Genomic DNA, 20,809 nt, shown 5'->3' with positions numbered 1-20,809 from the left:
CTGGGACTGCTTACAGATCCTGGCTTCTTCAGAACCACCCACCAATTTCATTGAACCCATAGGAGAGTCCTGAATAAGGTTAGAGTTTACAAGTGGGGCTAGGACCTTTTCCCCTGTGTAATACAACTTTTTTAGATGCCAGTAATTTAAGTTGGGTTTTCTACAAAGTCCCCCTAGACAGGTGCTCAATCGAGTCTTCAGTATATGTGTCTGAAACTTGAAGTGCATGTTTACGTTCAGAATTTAATTCAGCTAAGTCAAGACTAGGGTCCTCTAGCGGTGTATTACTTGAGTGTTCAATAATATCTACAGGAGGTGAGATATCAATCACCGAGTCCGGTATGTTTTTATTTTTTTGTTCAGTGCGTTTGACAGAAGCTTTCTTTTTAGCCAATTTGTTCATTGCTCTATTATGCAAGCGCCGTTGCTTACGTGAAAAAAAATCCCAGCTGTAGACCCTTCTGGACAGGTTTCTAAATTCAAGCTAGAATTATGGGAAGAAGGCTCCGGGTCAACCTTCATTACAGCCTGTTCCTCAATAATAATGGTAAGAACAGTTGGAGTGAGTGGCATTTCAGTGAAGGAGACCTACTCGGCACCTTCAGATTTTAAACCAATATGACTGGCTAATCGGCCAACTACAGAGGAAAGATGAGCCAGCATAGCCTCAAATTTCCCCAAGCCAATACCTGTCCCACAAGAGACTTCATGGGACGCCAATGCAGCCTCCTCGTGGATCACTAACTCAGATGATCCTGGACGGAGAAGTGAATGGGCATAGGAACGCCGTCCTATTATAGATATATTACCTGATAAGTGTTTGAGCAGTTTTTGCTGCACACATTGGCTCAACTGTTTGTACATAAACATTTGAGGTGTTTGGTGCAGTTTCAACCTCCCCAACACATTTGTCTGCGATGTTTGTGTTCATTAGAGACCCCAGAAGTAGACCCTCCATTTTATTGAGCATAGAAAGTATTTCAGTGTTTATATTTTGCTGAGCTTAGTTCAGCATGTGTCAAATCATGGCCTTTGTCCAGAAGATTAAATATTCTAGTCATTACCAGGAATTGCTGATTATTGTATTCAAACTCTTGGGCGACAAAAGAAGCACCCATAGAGTTAATGTGAGAGGTCTCTTGACAACCAGGCAATAACACACCTTGGTCCGTAGGGCTAGAGCAGATATTAGGCATGTGGAGAGGTTCATCATTATAAGTGGCAGACATGACATCAGCTGGCTGGCGAGGGGCCATAACCCCAGAATACTGGGCAATGACCAGGACATCCTCCGCTATAGGCCTTTTTTTAAAATACTCTTTCTATGATGCAGATGTACATTATCGATGCTCCAGCTTTTCCAGAAGCCGGAAGTGAAGGACCAAGAGAGCCTGGTACGTTTACCAAGCTCATCCAACACAACCGGCGCCATCATTGTGAAATCTAATGCATCCACTACGACACTGCATTGCCAGGAGGTACTTTAACATCTTTGTCTGGTTCATGCATGCTCAAGAAGCTATGCTGAACAGAGCAATTATCGTCCAGCATATCCTTTAAAGGAATGGAGCCAGTAGCAGTTGGCACCAAGGTGGATACAGAGGCAGACGGTCACCCCCAAAGCGGGCAAACTCACATCACACTGATTCACAGTCCCTGTATCGGAAGTACCAGACAATAGAGGGTCCTGAGATTGAACATCAGCCTTAGTGGGGGCATCAAGCGTAGAGTTTCCAGGGAATCAGACCTTGGTAAAAGAAACAGGATCAGGCTTTGTTAAGGAGAATTCTCTGTTAAGGCTAATTTCCCAAACCTAGTGAGTCCCCCAGCAGCTTTGCTGGATTTTTGGGGTTTATTTTTTTCTCCTGCTAAGAGTGAGACTCTTTTTCTCCCACTCTCAGACATGATTTGAGGTGTTCCTTTGACTTTGTATGTGTTTTATGGACTATGGGGTCCTTTACCCCATAGGGCTTCATGTGTTTTTGGTATGAGGGTTACACAGCACCCTCCGTGCAGTAACCCAGGGGTGTCGTAGCGACCCCCAAACATAGACTCCATACCCTGGGTCTGACTACTGTCTCCCAGGGCATGTAAAGCACCATTGGCTTTACTAGTCTCAAATTGTGAACAGAACCAGTACAAACCATCATATTGTGGACGTACTGGTCGGGGCAATTTGATTGCCCCGGGGTCTGTTGTTCGAGAGGGCACTGTCCAGTCCCCCCCGACCGAGTTTTGCCTGGTGGCAGTGGATACTACTTTTTATATTCGAACGCGAATATATTCCTATGGGATTTTCCTACTGTTCGAGGCTACCACTTTTTAATATAGCCTCGAACATACCGCCGGTTTATTAAATTAATATAAATTCACTGGTTGGTATTTTTGCCGAAACTTGGTTCCAAAATGGCGTTTGTGTTCGCTTCTGTGACTCCAACCCAAGTCGAGCCCTTTGGGCCACTTTTTGGCGGGCTTCTCCACAGAAGCCTCCAAAAGTGGTGCCACTCTGTCTGGGTACCACAGGGGGTCTAGGAGGGGGGTTTAGGCACCCTGGACTGAGTTGCCTCGGCAACTCAAGTCGCACTCTTGTGTGATTGGCCCAAGTGGTGAGCCGCCCAGCTCGCCACTTAGCATGTTTGAGTGACAGCTAGGCTAAATGAATGGGGGTTTTCTGCATAAAAGCAGGGCTTTGGGGGCTGGAACTTCAGAAGTCGCCACAGGACCTAAAGAATCCGGGGAGGGAGAAGCCGAGCCGACCTGCAACGACGACACCACCGGTGGAGCCCTGCTGAACCGTCTCACCACTTTTCCCGACGACGGAGGAGATCTCCAGCCCAGAGAGTCTTCTTCCTTTGACTGGTGGGGATAACCAGTTTGCCCGTCTTTTCGCCTTCCTGGACCATCTCGTGGCCGCCTTGCCCGTGCCAAGCACCCCGGCAACCGGAATAACATGGTTTACTACTACCGCGAAGAAAAGGGTGGTACCTTGTAACCGGGAAACTCCGTGGCTGGTTTCTTCCCTGGCAGTGCAACGACCTTCAGCTTTCCTCCACGTCGAGACCTCCTCTTCCTCTGGACGAAACACCGACTTGCTCCCGCTGGCAGGAACAACTGCCCCCGCTGGAGCGTTCTCCCCATTTTCAGGTACTGTCCCACCTGGCTTCCCTTGCGACAGATCGTTCAGGGTGACAGTAAATCCTTGACTTTCTAACCTGGGTTAGCCTGGGGCCTGTTAACTAACTTTTCCTGACTTGATCTCAATCTTTTGTAAACTATTTACAAAGACTCTTTGGGCATAACCCCACTGTCTGATCCTGGACACATTTCGCTTGCTCTCTAAGAGTGGGCCTGGCATTTGAACTTCCTTGCTCTCCAGTAGACTTAGCCTAACCTGCCTCACTGTGGTTCTTTGAAAAGTATTGGGATTTGTGTGCTTTTATAACTCTGCCTTTTTCTCTCCCTTTTTAAATAACTTATTAGAGTGCCATCTTATGTTAAGCGCTCACCTCTGTCTGAAAATAAGTGGTGTTTCTCATTAAGACTTGTCTAATAAGTAATTTACAAGTGTGTCTTTAAATAAATAATGATATACTTTTACACCAAAGCTCTGGCCAGTGTTTGCTTGTGCTACTGTATCTCTGTACCTATTTTGTATACTCTACATACTGCCTAACTCATCTTGAGAGAAGTCCGACTGCTCAGCCACAGCTACCAGGTAAATCTGGGTGGTACAGACTGCTACCAATTGGGTTTACTGCCAACCACCTGTAGTCTTAAATCTTTTGCAGTGGTCCCTAAGGGAACTGCACAGGTTTCTGCCTAAGATTGCACCCTGATAACATATTATGGGAAAGATTGCCGCTACGTAGACCTGCAGACATCTTGTAAAGGACTGTGATCTGTCCACACACTAAACAAAAAGTATCTAGTCAAACAATACAGGTATTTAGCAGATGAGGGCGTAAGTAGAGCAATCAAAAATTACGATAGTAGGGAGATTGCAATCTTACCAGATAGTACCGAATTTTTTTATTTTTACCGCCACACGCCACACCCAAATGGCACTTGCAGGCACTTCCGGGTGCGCGTATCCGTGCTGGTAAATGCAGTGCTGTCTGGGTTAGGTGGCGGGGCGAAGGAGGCGTCAGGCAGATGAAGTTTCCTGCAAAAAAAAATTCACTTAGAGGCAGGAAAAGAAAGCGCCGTAGCGCAGGAACTTCCCCAAGTCCAGCTGGCCACAAGGCACAGGCACAAATCAACAATAGGGATAAGAACCCAATATAGCGGTATAACGGGTTAAATCAACCTACAATGCTGGCAATGAGTCCAGGGATAGTCCAGGCGAGTTGCGGCACAGAGAAAAAGTTGCCCTTCCTCTTGCCGACTCAACGTTGGATGAAGTCCACACGTAATATTGCACTGGACAATTTAGCAATAGACAGACGCTTGCGGCAAACAGCACTTTCAGGCACTTCTGGGTTGCGCGTACCAGTGCCATTAAATGCAGTGCAGTCTGGGTTAGGGGGCGGGCCGGAGGAGGCGTCAGGCAGATGACGTTTCAATGCTGACAATTAGTCCAGGCGAGTTGCCGCACAGAGAGAATGTTGGCCTTCCTCTTACTGACTCAATGTTGGATGAAGTCCACACGTAATGGCACTGGACAATTTAGCAATAGACGGAAGACGCTTGCAGCAAACGGCACTTAAAAGCACTTCCGGGGTGCGCCTTTTTGTCTTTTTACCATTTTGGTAAACTTTTAACAGTGCACACAGCATCTTACAGTGCAGTACAATGGGGATTATTTTGTATCACCCTAGTCTTTTACACTTGGGATTTTTGGTTACTTTTATATGTTATGTTATTGGGCATTTGTATAGCGCCTTTCACCATTGGTTTGATTCCAAAGCGCTGTATCGGTTGAACACCCATTGGGACTGTAGTCCATGTCAGTGGAGAGAGTAGAGCAGTAAAGTGCTTCGGTGCACTCTGTATGTGTGCAGCCAGAGAGGATTAGGTGATGCATAGCAGCATTCTAGTATTAGGTGAGGTACAGTGGTTGTGTGATAGAAGTATGTGTGCAGCAGGCCAGTTGGACTTGGGAGGCTGCGTTCTGGTGGCAAATTTCTGAATGGGTTGTGTGTGCAGCTAGTCCGATTATCGAGGGGTATATTGCCTAAAGAGAAGCTGGTGGCAGCATGTATATTTTGAACATTGCTATGTTATGTTTAGTGTGCACATTTGCTTATACCGCGTCAGGCTACTATATGTGGACAGTACCCTAAAATGGCCACACCATGAATTTTGCGTGTTCTTTGGCCATATTACTGTTGGGCCTTCTTCCTGGCTTCTCAGATCAGGAAAGCCCATAGAAGGTCATGCCTTTGTGCGATTGGCCCAGGAAGGGGGTGAGACCGTCTGTCAGATTCCACATCCATGGTGCCTGGAAGTCTAGTTGTGTGGCATGAGTGAAACACACACTACACTGGTCCTTGATTGGACCACTGCTGGCTGTTTGAATGGTGCTGATCATTTCCAGTGGTGGCCTTGAACATGCTTCCAGGCTAGATTTGGTGTAAAAGGACGGCAGCCATTTCTTCAGATCGGTGTTGGAGCCACGTATCCCCTGTAGATCATCCAACTGAAGATTAATGGACTCCTACGAGGCCCAGCATCCCTTCCTGCGTTTGGCCCGGTGAAGCCCTGTTGGATTACCTGATCTGAGAAGGCCCTGTGCGGTGCTTTAACCCTTGGACTGGTGGGACCAACCAGTCTAGACGTATTCCTGAGGATCCAGCTGTCCTGAGCCTTTGGGAGTGTCCTTGGACCACCCGGTGGAGTGATCAGCTCTCCAGTGGGCTACTTCAGTGCTCGCCAGCTTCTGGTAGAAGTCACCTCCCAACTTCAATGGATCCTGCTCTGGAAGGTTGTCTTCAACTGCGACTGGAAGGACGCCTGTGCACGGTGGCCATCGCTGAAACTCGCCTTCCTCTCTCATGAAGTTTCCTGAAGAGGGCTGCATCAGTGTCTCTTGCATTTCCTGCTCGCCAAGGGTGTCGCTCTGCTCCTGGAATCTATTCGGAAGAATTCTTTCTAAATCTGCCTGCCTCTACTCTCTGCCCTCTGCAACTCATCCAGAACAGGACTGCGAGACTTGTCTTTGGCCTCAAGCCCAGGGATTGTATCTCTCCAGGACTGAAATATCTGCATTGGCTCCCAGTTGCTGCGAGGATTAAGTTCAAAACCCTCTGCATTGTCCACAAGGCCTTTTGGTGCCTGGGGCCTCAATAACTTCAACTCTCTTTTCCTAAATATCTTCTTTCTCGAGCTCTTTGCTCATCCGCCTCCAACTCCCTCAGGGTCAGTCGCTTCTCCAAGCAACGAGTTGGTGGTAGATCTTTCTTCGGCTGGGGCCTCCCTATGGAACAGGCTCCCTACCTCTCAGAAAATTGAGGAGAACCATCTCCAGTTCCGGAAGCACCTCAAGACCTTCCCCCTTGCTTCTGCTTTCTCTCCTCCTCTACCCTGCTGAACTCCTGGCTGACAAACTGCACTAGTCACCTGGCTACCCTCTGTTCTCAGGGCCAGGCCCACCTCCCCGCCAGTTGCACACTGGCACTGCCCCCCCCTGGCAACCCTTGCAGTCTGTGGCTGTTTATGTATCCCTACAGCCCCCTACCAGCACTTGACACCTGAGGTCTGCACTTACCCTTGCACCTGCCACCATCTGGCCGCACTTCTTATTAATTGTCCCTATTTACTGTTTCTAGTTATTTGCTGTTATCCTGTGTACTGCACTTCCCCTCCCCCTCGCACTTCCCCATATCCCCTGCTCTTGCTCGATCTCAATGTCACCTGGCCTAGTAAGATCGTTGTCTTGGTCTTCCCTCTGTTCCCCTCCCTTGCTTCATCGCGCCTTGAAACACTTGTGTATAGGCGCGTTATAAATGCCATATGACATCATAGCACCCACAGCTCCAGGGAACCTCTAACTGGAACAACAGCCGGAAAACAACTCCAGCACCAAAGACATCCCCCTCCAGTTGACCCACTTAGTCATCTGGCAAAATCAGAGTTGGGCGGGGTAAGTAATGCAATACATTTGCCTCCCCCTGTTCTCCTTAGAATAGACTTTGTATATTCCATTCCATCGCTTTTTGATCGTCTCATCTAAAAGCCACTGTATCTGAAGGATAGGAATATAATTTTACCTACTTGTAACTTTGTTGAATATCGTCTGGATCATTGCATCAACACAACTCTTCCTACATCAGACCCTTTTCCTAAGAAGCTTTGTGACTTTGGTGTACAAGACCCCATTCATCATAGGGATTGGACTTCTAAAGTTAGTGTATATGTCTTGTGATTTGGGTCCATTCTACTGCATCACTACGTACCTTCTTTTTGACTGTTATTGAATGCATTCCTAAGAACCTAAAGTTTGCTGTATAGATTTTTATCATTTGATATTACCACCTGCCTGTTTCATTTCCTAGTGTGTGTTTTGAGGAGCCTAGAATAAATATATATTTTTGTACTTCCTGTCTAAATTGAATTATTGTGTGCTTCACTGTGTCGACCCCTGATCCCACTCACTCTCCTGAAAATGGCCTTGACTGCTCTGCACAATTCCCTTTATTGGGTGTCGGCTAAACTCTCAGAATTCCCCACTTCACTTTAACTAGGGCAACCTCCTAACATCTGTCCACCAGGCAGATTCTAGAAATCCACCTCAACAGCCTCCAGGGGTGGAGCTAAATGGGACAGTGGCTTTGGCTAGAGGGCAAATGGCCCACAATGAGTTTGATGGAACACTAAATGTAGTACTTTCTCTTGTCTTTTCATTGAAACTGCTTTATCAATTTACAGAGGGTTCACAGGCTGTCGACTGGCAATATTCAACAGCATGTGAATCTTTCAAATATACCAATGCTCGAGAGCCATAGGTAACAGGTAAGTAACTTTTTACATATCAATAGATCTACTGCATTGGGAAAATGATAGTTCTGTTGAGCTCCAAAATAGGTTAATTGCTACAATTTTCGACCATTGTGACTCAATGCCCCTAACCTGCAGAAGACTGAGTCCTGGTGAACAAACTGTAAAGACCTGGTTTTTATTTTCCCTGCTTTATAATTTCATGCTTTTGCTAATTTCAAACTCTCCGGAGTCCCCTGCCCACCTCCCTCTGTAAGGAAAGTCATGCCTATTCAGTAAGGACAAAAGTAGCTTAATTTGCCTTTCAAATGCATGTTCCTTTGGAAGATATGTGCATGGTGGTGACATGGGCGAAGACTCGGGCCTTTTGTAAACATTATTTATTTGGATTTGTTAAGCGTCCAGCGGCCCGGGGGCATCGTGGCGCTGTTGCAGAATATTTGACTTGATCCAAGATAATAACAGTGGTTACAGGCAGAGATCATGTCTATTTTGCAATAAAAAGTGCAGGGAGTTACATGGTTACAGTGGAACAGTGTGGGAGCAATCTTTATTACAATAAGACAGAAATGGTGCTCGTGGTTACAGTGGAATAGTGTGGGAGGCAGTAGTGGATGGAGTACAGTTTAGTTGAACAGTTTTGTTTTTAGCGCTTTTCTGAATGTGAGTAGGGATTCTTCTTTTCTAAGACTGGGTGGCAGTGAGTTTCTTGTCCATTCTAAAGACACTGCTTTGCTGAATTACTTGACTTCTTAGTTGTTCACTCACTATTTTTTCCTCATGATTTCTAGTCACTCCAATGTCTTGAGAAAAGTGAAATGGTAGATTGGTACAACTACTAGCCATAATGCATACTGTCCTAACAGATTGTCTGCTTTCGTCAAAACATCAACCCCTGACCCAAAAAATCCACACTTATTAGACTACAAATTTCTGAGCTCTTCAAAAAAGGACGTTTTGGTTGGTTCTTGGGGCGGCATGAAGAATGCATGTGGCCTTGTGTGTCCAATGACCACACTGTTCCTTTTTTCAGCTATACATTGTGTCCTCCTGTCACACCTCTCCCCTGAGGATGTTCTCAAAATTGTGCAGGAAAAGGGACTGCAGGAATTAGGGAGATTAACTTTGACGCATATGTAAAGACATTTTCTTTGTTTGCTAACTCTAAACCATATATTAAACACCTTTTACACCTTTCAACTGCTCTAATTCTTTTTATTTCCTTAGGCTTGTAAAAGGGGCAACTCTGATGTTGTACGATTGATGATAGAAGCTGGAGCAGATTGCAATACATTGTCAAAACATCAGAATAGTGCACTACACTTCGCCAAGCAGAGTAATAATGTACTGGTGTATGAACTGCTGAAGTCCCACTTGGAAACGTAAGTGGCTTACTAAGGTTAGGATCTGTTACTTGTGCATGTGCTCTTTACAGTTAACCATTTTTAAGAACTCCACTATTCGAGCATAGTTTTAATATTTAAGTTCATTTGCAGGCTATTACATCTGTTTTAGAAGGACATGGGCGACATGGGCGCATACATTTACGATCAATATGGACTTTATTTTCCATTTGCGAGACTTTGGTATTTTTCTATTTTTCCTAACAAACTACACTTACCACAATTTCACTATCTGTTAAGTGGAAAGTCCTAAACTATAGCTCTAGTGTCAGCACCTTGACCCTTTTGCTTTCCAACTGTTTCACTGATTGTTTTTCCTTTTTTCCGAGTGTCCTGATTTAAGGCTTCCTCCTTATGTGGCTCTTAGTACCACAAAGACAACCACTTATTTCCCTGGGTAATGTGAGAAACCAGAAGGTGTCTCACCCACTAGACCCCTGGGCGGCGGAGGGAGGTATCTGTCATCCAGGTGGCCAGGACACGGTCATCGCTTTGCATGAGGGGTCTTGTGGGAGTGGGACACCGGATGGTGAGACGCTGTATCCCCTTCTCTATAACCCATTTACCCCATCCTACCGAGTAGGATATTTAGATACTCTACTCTCTTCAAACCTGAGCCTTGTACTGGACATGTCCCAATACTATAGTCCGGCAATTATCGACAATAACTCACACCTGACTTCCATTACACTTCCCCACACTCTGAGCGAGGCAAAACACACGAAGAAAGAGCAGTACTAAGGTGGCAGTTTAACGAGTGAAAAAAGACGGCGACACAGTAAGGGATCACGAGGAGGGAAGTGCCCTTAACCTTTTCCACAAGGAACCGTTGCTTTCATGAGTCCTTCAGATTAGAAAGCAGAAGATCAGGAAAAGAGGCTGAAGAATCCTGCATTGTGTGCCAGATACCCGGGCTCCTACCGCTTCAATAATCGAGGCGGGGAGAATCACCAGCCACCATGGTACTGTCCTTGGCTCCAAGATCAAAGCCGCTTCAGTGAAAACACAGCCGGTGAGTTGGGGAGACCGATACAAGACCGGTCTGTGTTGAAGCCAAGGTTGCAAGCAGCAACATTGTATGGCGAGTGCTGGAATGAACATTGTTAAAATGTGTGTGATAAGAGACGCAAGTGAAGTTAAAATGCTGATGAGGGATTGAACTTTAAAGCAAGCTACAATACCTTTGACAGAGTGGTCTGGCACTGCATGGGTGCTCAATTGAAGGTCTCTGTAAGGTATCAAGCTGAGGAGTAATGAAAGTAGATCAATTTGATGCGTGCCCGGTGGAGGGAGATCATTTGAAAGTGAGCAAATATATTTGAATGGAAGTGGTCATGCGACGGGTCAACCAAAATCCCACGCACAATCGAAATGCTTTCAATTTTGATGAACTAGAGAAAGTTTGGAAAAATACACAAATCTGGTCCGAGCCTGGCAGATGGAGACCAATTTAAGATTTTGTTAGTGTCGGAGCGTGAGGGGGACCCGGGGTGAATCGAAAATCACCCAAGAAGTTGTACATGAGAATCCTGAGGAGAAAGGAACTTATGTTTGTTTGTCATGTCGGGCCTTGTGAAGTAAGAGACTTTGAATGGCAAAGACTTTAGTATAGAAGGCCCTGATACTGATATTTGAACTGCATCCTCGTGCTAGAGAAGCCAGAGACACTGCTAAGCTTGAGTGTGCCGCCTTGTCCTGTGCTGAAAACGTGGTGAAGGGAAGCCAACGGCTTGAATATCCTGACATATCATTTCTTGACACTTTTTCTTGACACTTTTTTCTTTTGCATAACATTGTTTACCACACTATTTGTATTCAGAAGTAAGGATTGGCAAAGGTTTATTAGTATATGCCCTTTTATTTTGACAGGACACCGCTAGGACTGTTATTATTTGATGGTCGTAGATTGCTCCCATCTTTAGATTTAGGATTAGATGGGTGTTTTTCAAACCCGATAAACACCCTTGAACTGTGATCACTTGTCTGTCTTAATGTTTGATACCATGCATTCCTTACGGCAAGTAACCGTAAACCATGTATACTCCATGGGTTGGTGGAAGTCTTATTATGGTTATTTAGTTTCGCAACAGAGACCTCTTACGTGGAAGATAAGCTAGATGGTACTCTTTTGTAGGAAATCATGTTGTAGGAATTGCACAGCTAAAATCTTGCTTTCATTTTTGTGAATGGATGTAGATGTGCCATTGTTAGGGGATTTTTCCAAAAGGCCACTTGATTTGAGGAAAGACTTCATGAAACTCTCCCAATGGCATACAGGTCCCCAACTTAGTGTAAGCTTGTACTACTCAAGGGACCTTGGTAGTGGCAGAGCAGTCCGGCTCATCATAGGCAGAAGATTTGAGCTGTAGCTAAGTACACTGAACCCAGTTAGTACAATAGTCCAAAGAAACTCTCACCAATAAAGATATATTAAATATTTGTTTTTATATTTTTAAACAAGGAATGTCTTAAAATACTTTTATCACTTAACCAACACGCACATGAATATTTATAAATCCTTTTTAAAGGCTACTGCTTAGTTGGTAGTTGCTTGTGGCACAATTGTTAGTTTGACACTGACAGTTCTACCGTATTATCCATACGACCACACACTCGCGCACAGACCAAGATATACAGTAATTGTATTTAGTTAGGAAAACCACAAGATAGTCTTCTAGGAAGGAAAATCGTTGGTTAGTCATACAGTAGCAGAGCTTGAGGTTCTAAAGGAGTTTTCTTAGCAAACTAAATCTTTTAAAGTCTGATCGCTAACTATTTGTAAGTTTGGCGAGGGCTGAAAGTCTTACAAAGCAGCAGAACAGCAAAGTTCCTGTGGATACTTACAGACAAGATGCTAGAAGAGTTAACACAACCATGGAGACCCTGTCAAAGGACTCACAAGCCGACGGCTACGGTCAGAGGTAAGAGTGGACATACGGGACACATTACCTTAGGTTAGAAGAAATATTTGTCTGGATTCTCCTATGTGCAGCAGCGCCTGACCTGGTCTCTGAATTCCTTGGTCTGGTGACGAAAGGAGGGACTCTGAATGGGATTTCTCGGCAGCAGTCTCGAGAGGAGACCTTTGGTATGGATTTCTTCAGCTTATTTGGTCAGTGTGCAGTTTTGTCACCTTTTCTGCAGCACCAACAAGGACTGTCTTCGCCCGGTCAATCTTCTTTGATTAGTGGAGACCTGCACACGCCGACCTTCGTGCATGGCTCCGCCTCTGCTTCCTGGAAGCGCCTGCTGTACGCCTTCCCTCACAAAGGTGCCCAGTCTGCAGTCACCTCGGCAAGACTCTCTGGATCTTCGTTGGCATCTCAACTTTTTGCTCCTCAGCATGGCATTTCCTCTCCTTTTTTCCTTCTGATGCACCTCTCACGTGCATCTGGACCTTTATACTCTCCTCTACCACCAACAGGCTGCAGGTGAAACAAGGAATACTCAATTGCCTGACCCTGCTTATACCTAGAAGTGTGACATGCCTGATCTTCATTGCTACATGCCTCCAGACCAGGCCCGGCCTTGGGGGGGGGGGGGGGGGCAGGGCGACCGCCCGAGGCGCCACGCCCCCCAGGGCGCCATTAGCCCCTGCCACGCCAGCTCGGGGAAGTCTTTAAGGGCTCCCCCGAGCTGGCGTAGAGGGAGAAGGTGTGGCAGGCGGGTGTATTCAATGACAATCGGCTGCTCAGCACCCCATTGTCACCAAATGCGCCCCTCCGCCGCGGCACCTTCAACAAAAAAATGCGCCATTAGTCCCTCCACCACGCCAGCTCGGGGCAGTCCTTCAAGGGCTCCCCCGAGCTCGCATAGTGTCAGAAGGTGTGTCAGGCGCCTCATTATCAAATGAGCCTGCAGCAGCAGAGCTCATCTAACAGGGTGCTGATGCGCCCTATTCAAATAATTACCTCCTCGCCGGAGCAATGTTAAAGTGGCATGTCCCTGTCCCCGCCCCCTTTTGACCAGGGGCGCGCAGGGGAAGGGGGGGCGCCAATTCGCCCAGGGCGCTGGGACCCCAAAGGCCGGCCCTGCTCCAGACCACTCTTCGTCCCAGTACCAGAGTGGTGTTTATAATAGGAAATGCCCACTACTCCTAGTTGCCGCCTGTTCTCAGTGCTTAAGGGAAAACTATAGGGGAGGATGGGATAAGATTGGCAATAGCCCATGAAGGCTAAGGGAGGGGAGGGTACTTTGGGTACCCTCTCTCCAATCCCCAAGGACCCTCCACTCAGGTGATCCTCACTCACACCCACAGGGTCTGGATCCAAAATTGATGGCTCTTCCCTGGCCACCTGAACAGAAGATCCTTGGGGTAGATTTGAGTACCTTCAGGTTTCTCAATACTTTTTTCTTTTTTATCTCTTATAATGTTTTGGTTACTCTTACAATGTGCCTAAGACAAGCTGGTGGCAGCAGTGACCGAGGACGCCAAAAATTTGATTCATAGACGTAACCGATATTGAAACGGGTGGTGCCCACCCCCTTCCTCAGTTTTGATTGGTTTCTTTAACACTCACTAGATGGTGGAGGCACACAATTGTCATATGGCGATATCAACGCAGGAGGCAGAAGCCATATTCAGCCTCATTAAAAAGACTTAGGACCTAGCAATGCAAGTATAGATCCTTCTGGACAGATCAAGCAACTTGAGTATTTGATTAGATGAAAGAACAGAAAGCCACGCGCAGCGACCCTTGCCAAATATTATCATATTCAGTGCATACCAAGTTTCCCACTACACCCTACACTTCTATTAAATTACATTACCACCAAAATAGATAGTTACAGATCAAAGTTAAAACATAACCAAATCAGAAAATGTAAACTAGACACGTAGGACTACCATAACGACTAGGTGTACACTTGGATGACTCGCTATAAACAGAAGGATACATACAATAAGATTATTTCCTTCCAGCCATCCAGCTTGATTCTGAAACCTCCATACGTTAAATTTCCAGCATCCTTGGTACACAACACAATCATAGTGAGGAAGTAAGGGCACAAGAGATGAACACAGCAAGTACATCCGAAGATAGGAACTTAACTGCGCCATCAAGAAGTACCACTTTTTTAGGTCTGGACATGAGACAAACAACCAGGAGAGGAAGAGGAAGAGGAAGACAAACCCGACCACAACAGAGATGCCTATAAAGGAAACCTAGTTCTCAATTTGTCAAGAAGAATTCTCAGTGAGGGAGAAAATTCCATATTGTAAAACGGACTCAATGTTGTCCCTTCATATAGCTCTAATTTGTTTGACATGAAAGTGGAGGTATTTCGGTTCATACTCAAACTAAAGGCATTTTTTTCAGATCTTGATGCGCGTGCACGATCTTCTCCACCACCCCCCAAAACCCCAGGACATCAACGAAATTGATCGCCGTGAGCTGAGACACCAAGAGTGATTTCATGCCTCAGATTTCCACCCGGTACAATAGATGTATACCATGAAGCGATCTTGAGAGATCTAAAAACACAGAAATTTGGGAACCTCAGTAAAGGAATTCAAAATGATATGAAGATGATTCTATAACCATACGTCCAGAAGACAAGGGAGGTGCCCTAGTCATTTTAGACACAGATGAGTACGAGCAAGAGCGCAGAAACCGGTTAAATGACTCTTAGGGGAGAATTCTCATTTCTGTGCTAATTCCCTTCAACATTCGAGACCCCCATCTCTTTTGCTGGACTTTAGGACTTTTTAATTTTAACCCTGGAGTGAGCAAGTCCTTTTTTTTTTCTACCCTCTCGTGTTTTTACCCGATTTGGATTATTTCCTTGGTTTTTGGAGTCTGACAAACTCCATAGGCATCTACTTTTTGTGTGGTGACGCACAGCACCTTCAGTGCAGCGTTGGAGAGAAATCCTTTAGATTTCTCATAAGGTTAAAATACCTTTTTCTTGGGTGAACTGCAGTTCCCAAGAATAGTAAAGTGAAATTGACTTTACTTACATTTTCTCTTTGTCGATCCAGCACACCCCATCTTATGTGAAGTGCTGGGGGTTGGGGGGGTTACTTAGTAGCCCCTTTTCCTACTTACTCGTGTAACATTTTTTATGTTACCCTCACTACTTTAAATTGCTGGTGACAGTGGTTTAATTTTTCTACCATTGTGCTTTTCTACCACAGGTTGAATCCTCAGCTGTAGTATAGCACCCCTGGTTGACCAATTTGTCAAAATGGCCCCGGTCTTCTTTTTTCGCCATTTTCTGTTTGTGGTCTTTCTTGGGTTTTACTCTTGGCACCAAACCAGGTTTGAGGCTTTTGTGTGTATGCAAGGGCAGGAAGTGCGGCAGGTGCCCGAAACTCCCTTGTCCTTTGTCTCCATGGTAACCTGAAGACACCCAGTCTTTATTGTCTGGCTGGCTGTCCTTGCAGGCCAGCCACCCTGCTCCGAGTGGCAGCTAGCATGTGCATGAATGGGAGAAACCTCCTTAAAAGGTGAGGCTTGTTGGACTGAAGACAGTCCACCACTTGGAAGGACATCCCAACAAAGAAACTGTGAGCGAAGCCTTCTGCATCCTCCTGGACTGTTGAATTGCCCGGTGAAGCCCTGCTGCTGTGCTGAAACTCCTTTTTCTCATTGCTCCGGAAAGACAACCTCTTCCCTTGGGTTGGTAGGACCAACTAACCCCGAGATGAACTTTGCTGGAAGACCTTCCCCGACTGGCTGTACTTCTTTGCTGCTGCAGGAACCAAATGCCAGAGGTTGAGCAATCTGTAGTAGAGTGCAACGTCTGAAAGCCGGCCAAGAGCTCCAGGAGTCTCCTGTGGACCCTCACGGAGCAGGACGACCCAAGCTCGAGTCACCTCACCAGAGTGCTGGATTTGAGGAGTGAAGGAAGCCCAACCAGTGTCCAAGATCTGCGGTGGTGCTATTTACTAAGCGCTGAACCACGAAGTGTCACTGGTCCGAAAAGAGCCTGTAGTTGCCGACGACCATCAAATTTCTGCCACATGGAGCCCCGAGACATCCTCCCTCTTGTCCCCGTGACTGAGGCCCAGGAACAGAGGATTTGCATCGCTGCAACCAGACAGAAGCCAGCTGGACCCTCTTGTAACCAAAGGTACTGTTCTGACTTTGGGGTACTTACCTCATTGTCTGTAGCTTGCTCTTCTCAGTTAAGACCTGCAGTAGCTACGTTTTCTAGAGTTGATCTCAGCTCTAACTTTAACAAGTATAACACCTTATGACCCTACAGTGATTTTTCTTTAACATACTCTTTAACTTTGTGCAAGACTTTTTGTTATCTAAGGATTGCCTCGGCTCCATAGACTTTTCTCCAAATCACTTTGGCTGTCCTGGCTCCCTGCACACTCTTCTATTCCATTGACCTTGATTGTTACTGTCCTTCATAGGTGATGCATTGGTTTTACACTAATATTGCTGGGGAAGGTTTGTCTCTAAACTTCATTGGAAGATATAAAGTGCTCACATGCTCTGAGAACCTGTTTAACCTTTTTCTTTCCTCTAACTTTCCGCCAACCTCAGAACGTGTACAAGTGATATATAAATGCCATCACTGTCCTAGTTAGTGAAGTCACCTCAGGGTGTAGGAAGTGTGTATGAAGCATCTCTAGAGAGTATCTACTTGCTTTGGGTTGATTCTGGAGAAAGGATGTTGAAGTGTATTTTTATTGTTGCACATTGCCCTTTTTAAAGACTGGTTATTTAAAAATAACCGTTACATGCAAGATTTTTAGTTAAAATAATTATTTAAGTGTTATTTGGATATTTGTATTGGTGGATTTCATTGCAACAGCTCACATTTACCCAAGTCTGTTTGCTCAGTCACACTAACAACTTGTGTAGTACAGACCTATACCAATAGGTGGGTTCCCGAATACCAAGAGGACAAGGGTTGTTTAATCTCCCACATGGTAACTACATCAATTCTTGCCTAACAATGACTATAACACATATGCTACTCTCGACCCAGATCCCTCAACTCTGCTATAATGGAGAATCTTAAAGTACTCCTTAATCAATCTGAGTTTTGATTGGATAAATGAAAAAAACTATTTCACACACCCAAAGGTACCTCATTTTTACTTTACCGAACGTGCATAAGACTTGACAAGCTGCCAGGCAGTTCCATGGTTTTGGCTACTAGTGGCATCCTGCAGCTCTTGCGCACATGCAAAGACACTATTTTGCAGCCGTTGATTCACAAGTAGGACACGCTTATCAAGGATACAACACACTTTCTTAATATCCTGAATGGGTTGTTCATAGATGTAGATGACAGTCTTGTAACAATATTTGTAACAATAGATGTCAAATGTCTCTGTGTCGATCCCGCACGATTTGGGACCAACTGCGGTTGAGTGGATTCTATTGAGAGGGCGGGGCAGGTGAGTCAAAGGAATTATGGGTTTACTTGATTTCATATCGCACAACTCGTACTTTAGACACAAACCAGATTTCTTCTTGCAAATTAGTGGTGTTGCCATGTTTGCTACAATGGCGCACACACACATGCAAACATGCTCATGAGCAAATTTGAATATCACCATGCCACATAACATCCGATTTGTCATAACTATATAAAGTTCTTGGGTAGCTATAGACACTTTCCTGATAAGGAAAGAAAGTATGGAGAATCTCAACTTTCTTCAATATCTTAACATGATTGGTAATAGAATTCTTGTTCACCCACAAGATTGGCAACCCAGGTTTACTCTTTCTAGATGTACAGGTATCGCCACTAGCACTGGGGTCTTTCCACTACACTATCGTAAACCAACGGATCGCAACACTTTGCTGCATAGGATGAGCTTTCACCCGCGGTCCACTTTATGCGGATTATCTTTCAGTCAGCTCAGAAGAGTCAAGAGGATCATAACAATGACAAAGTGTAGGGAAGAACTCCACCATATTATGAACTTCCACAAACGTGGCTACCATGAAGAACTGAGAAAAGCTAGAATCAATGTAGAACTTGAGACCGGCCTCTTTATTGGAGCTGAAGAGCACTCAAAGATAGGGACAGTACTCTGTGTACTTTACTTCTTGATAAAGACCAACAATCGCACTGCATCAAAAAGGTGGTTATGTAACATTGGGCAATACTCAAATGCGATTCAAGGTTGCCATAATTGTTCAGAGAGAAAAATATGTTTGCTCACGAAAGGAGTAGTAATTTAAAAAACCTCCTTGTAAGAACTAAACCACCAACACAATGCAGACCTCAACCAAAACAGAAAGGGACATTTCCATGCTTGGGATGCAACAGCTGTAATAACATAATTAAAGGAGAATGTATCATGCACCCCAGAACTGGCAAAAGAATTCAATTAAAACACATTGCCACATGCAATTACAAAAAAATTGTATATTCCATTAAGTGCCCCTGTGGTCTCCTATACACAGGCCAAACATATCGGAAGGCATGCATAAGGTGGAAGGAACACAAATTGAACATTTGCCTATAAAATCAAAACTAGTCAGTTGCCTGACATTTCACACAGCATAGACATCCGTTGCACAAATAAGGTTTCAGATTCTGGAAGTAGTAAATGACAAAGATTTGACGATGAGCATAAATAAAAACCTGGAGCAAAGAGAAACCTAATGGATTGACAGGCTGGATACTGTCATTCCATGTGGTTTAAATGAGGTGCGCTTTCTATGATTGACTTGAATTGAACTTTAGGCAAAACACAAGTCTGTCTATAGCATTCAGAATTGGGATTTGGTAATAATTCCTTGTATGTAGCATAACCAACTATGGCGGGCATTCCTCTACATATACATTAGGAAGCTAGCTTACCAAGGGATATGACTATTTGTAAACTTTGGCACAAGTACATGCAATATCAATAATTTGTTATTGTGAAACACGTGTTTGTGTACAGGTATCTACAACATTCAGAATTGGGATTCGTTAACAATTCCTTATATGTAGCATAACCACCAATTGTGGGCATTTCTCTCTAGACCAATTAGGAAGCAAACTAACCAAGGGATACGACTATTTGTAAACAGTGGTACAAGTATATACAATATCAATGATGTCTTGTAATTATTGTTCAGTATTAGTCTATGAGAACAATATTTTAATGGTAGTCGTAAACTGTCGATGTTTCTGTTATCACACTTGTAGTTTTAAGAGTGTGCATGTTAATAACGCATTTGCTTTATTTACCACAATTCTGTGTGTAAAGCAAATGTTTCTCACATGTATCAAATAATTTGCTGATGTTGCTAATTGCAGGAGGCTGTAAAGAATTAAAAATAATTCAACAGGAAGTTCACTAAATCCAAGGCTTTGAATATTTACCAGTTTCTGGAAAAGTGTATTTAAGAGTATGCTCTTACAACGAATAACCTCAATAACACGTTATTATTGCCAGACAAGAGCCAGGATGTACAGGAATTTATATAAATAAATTTGTAGAAATGGCTGCATCCACATATGTAAGATTGAGAGAAAACACTGGCTTATAATATTTTGTTTCTCAGAGTGAAAGGAAAGTGTTCCTGCATATTAGTCAAATAATATAATTGATGCTGCACAAAGACAACATGTGCTGAGTGGATGGTTTCTTGCTAGGTATTTCCTCAATGTACATCAACGCTGGCATATATACATGTCAACTTGTTGAAATCGAGAACAAGCTTCCCCCATGTGTTTTTGAAAAGCAATTTTAAAAGTGGCCTACTTAATTTGGATTTAAGCACCAAGAACACATTTAGCATATTTAATACGTACACATATACAGATACTATTTCTGAAAATATGGGCATGTTTGCATCATACCGTCATGCATTTGATCAAGTAACAAGCATACCACAGGTGAAGGCTAGATGACACACACCTCGGTGTTTTTCCCTCTCGGAGAGGAACAGTCATTTTCATACATGGATATTCTCAACGACCACATTCAGTTTTTATATAGTTACATGTGAACAGGACATAGGTTAAGTTTGCAGGTGCTGATTACTTGAACATACAGATGTCGTTATTACAAATTAACGCTCTCCTCTGTGTGTCTCAAAGTGGGTAGGAATGTTAGTTTTTCTAACATACAGATGAGTATATGAATTTAACGCACAGTTTAGTTTTTCAGTTTTGCACACATTTCAGGCATCACAATGACATCCTATTTCCCTCACTGTTCTTTATACAGAATATAACTATGAAATGCATTACGTATAATACCAATGAACATGTGCAACGGCAGGTAAAGGTGACATGTCATATTCATATAAAACACGAGCTGAACTAATGCATCTTAATTTAAGCGTGATTTCTGTACCTAGCACAATATGAATCAATTATATTTTACCTACATGTTCGCAAGTAGACCTAACAATTCATTTTGATAACGCACCATTTGGTTCTCAATTTCCAGGAGTCTGCAACAACTCTATTACCATCCTGGTATTGCTATAGTTACTTTTCTAAAATGCTACTTGATTTTCAGATTTCAATAAAAAAGGGAAATGCCTTAGAGCAAA

At 44.3% G+C, this 20,809-nt stretch overlaps 1 protein-coding gene across 3 annotated transcripts in view; it reads left to right on the top strand.

Moving 5' to 3' along the window:
- MPHOSPH8 (M-phase phosphoprotein 8) overlaps nucleotides 1–20,809 on the top strand; it is a 620,343-nt gene that overhangs the window by 356,326 nt on the left and 243,208 nt on the right. For all 3 annotated transcript variants that reach the window (XM_069639105.1, XM_069639103.1, XM_069639104.1), the window contains one exon: nucleotides 9,163–9,317. In XM_069639105.1, the coding sequence (XP_069495206.1) occupies nucleotides 9,163–9,317 (155 nt within the window). The remainder of the gene's footprint in view (nucleotides 1–9,162; nucleotides 9,318–20,809) is intronic.

The sequence above is a fragment of the Ambystoma mexicanum genome, chromosome 7q (assembly GCF_040938575.1).
Source record: "Ambystoma mexicanum isolate Mex_15411 chromosome 7q, UKY_AmexF1_1, whole genome shotgun sequence".
Lineage (NCBI taxonomy): Eukaryota > Metazoa > Chordata > Amphibia > Caudata > Ambystomatidae > Ambystoma > Ambystoma mexicanum.
The sequence above is the reverse complement of the archived record's forward strand: the minus strand, read 5'-3'. Positions and strand labels throughout refer to the sequence as shown.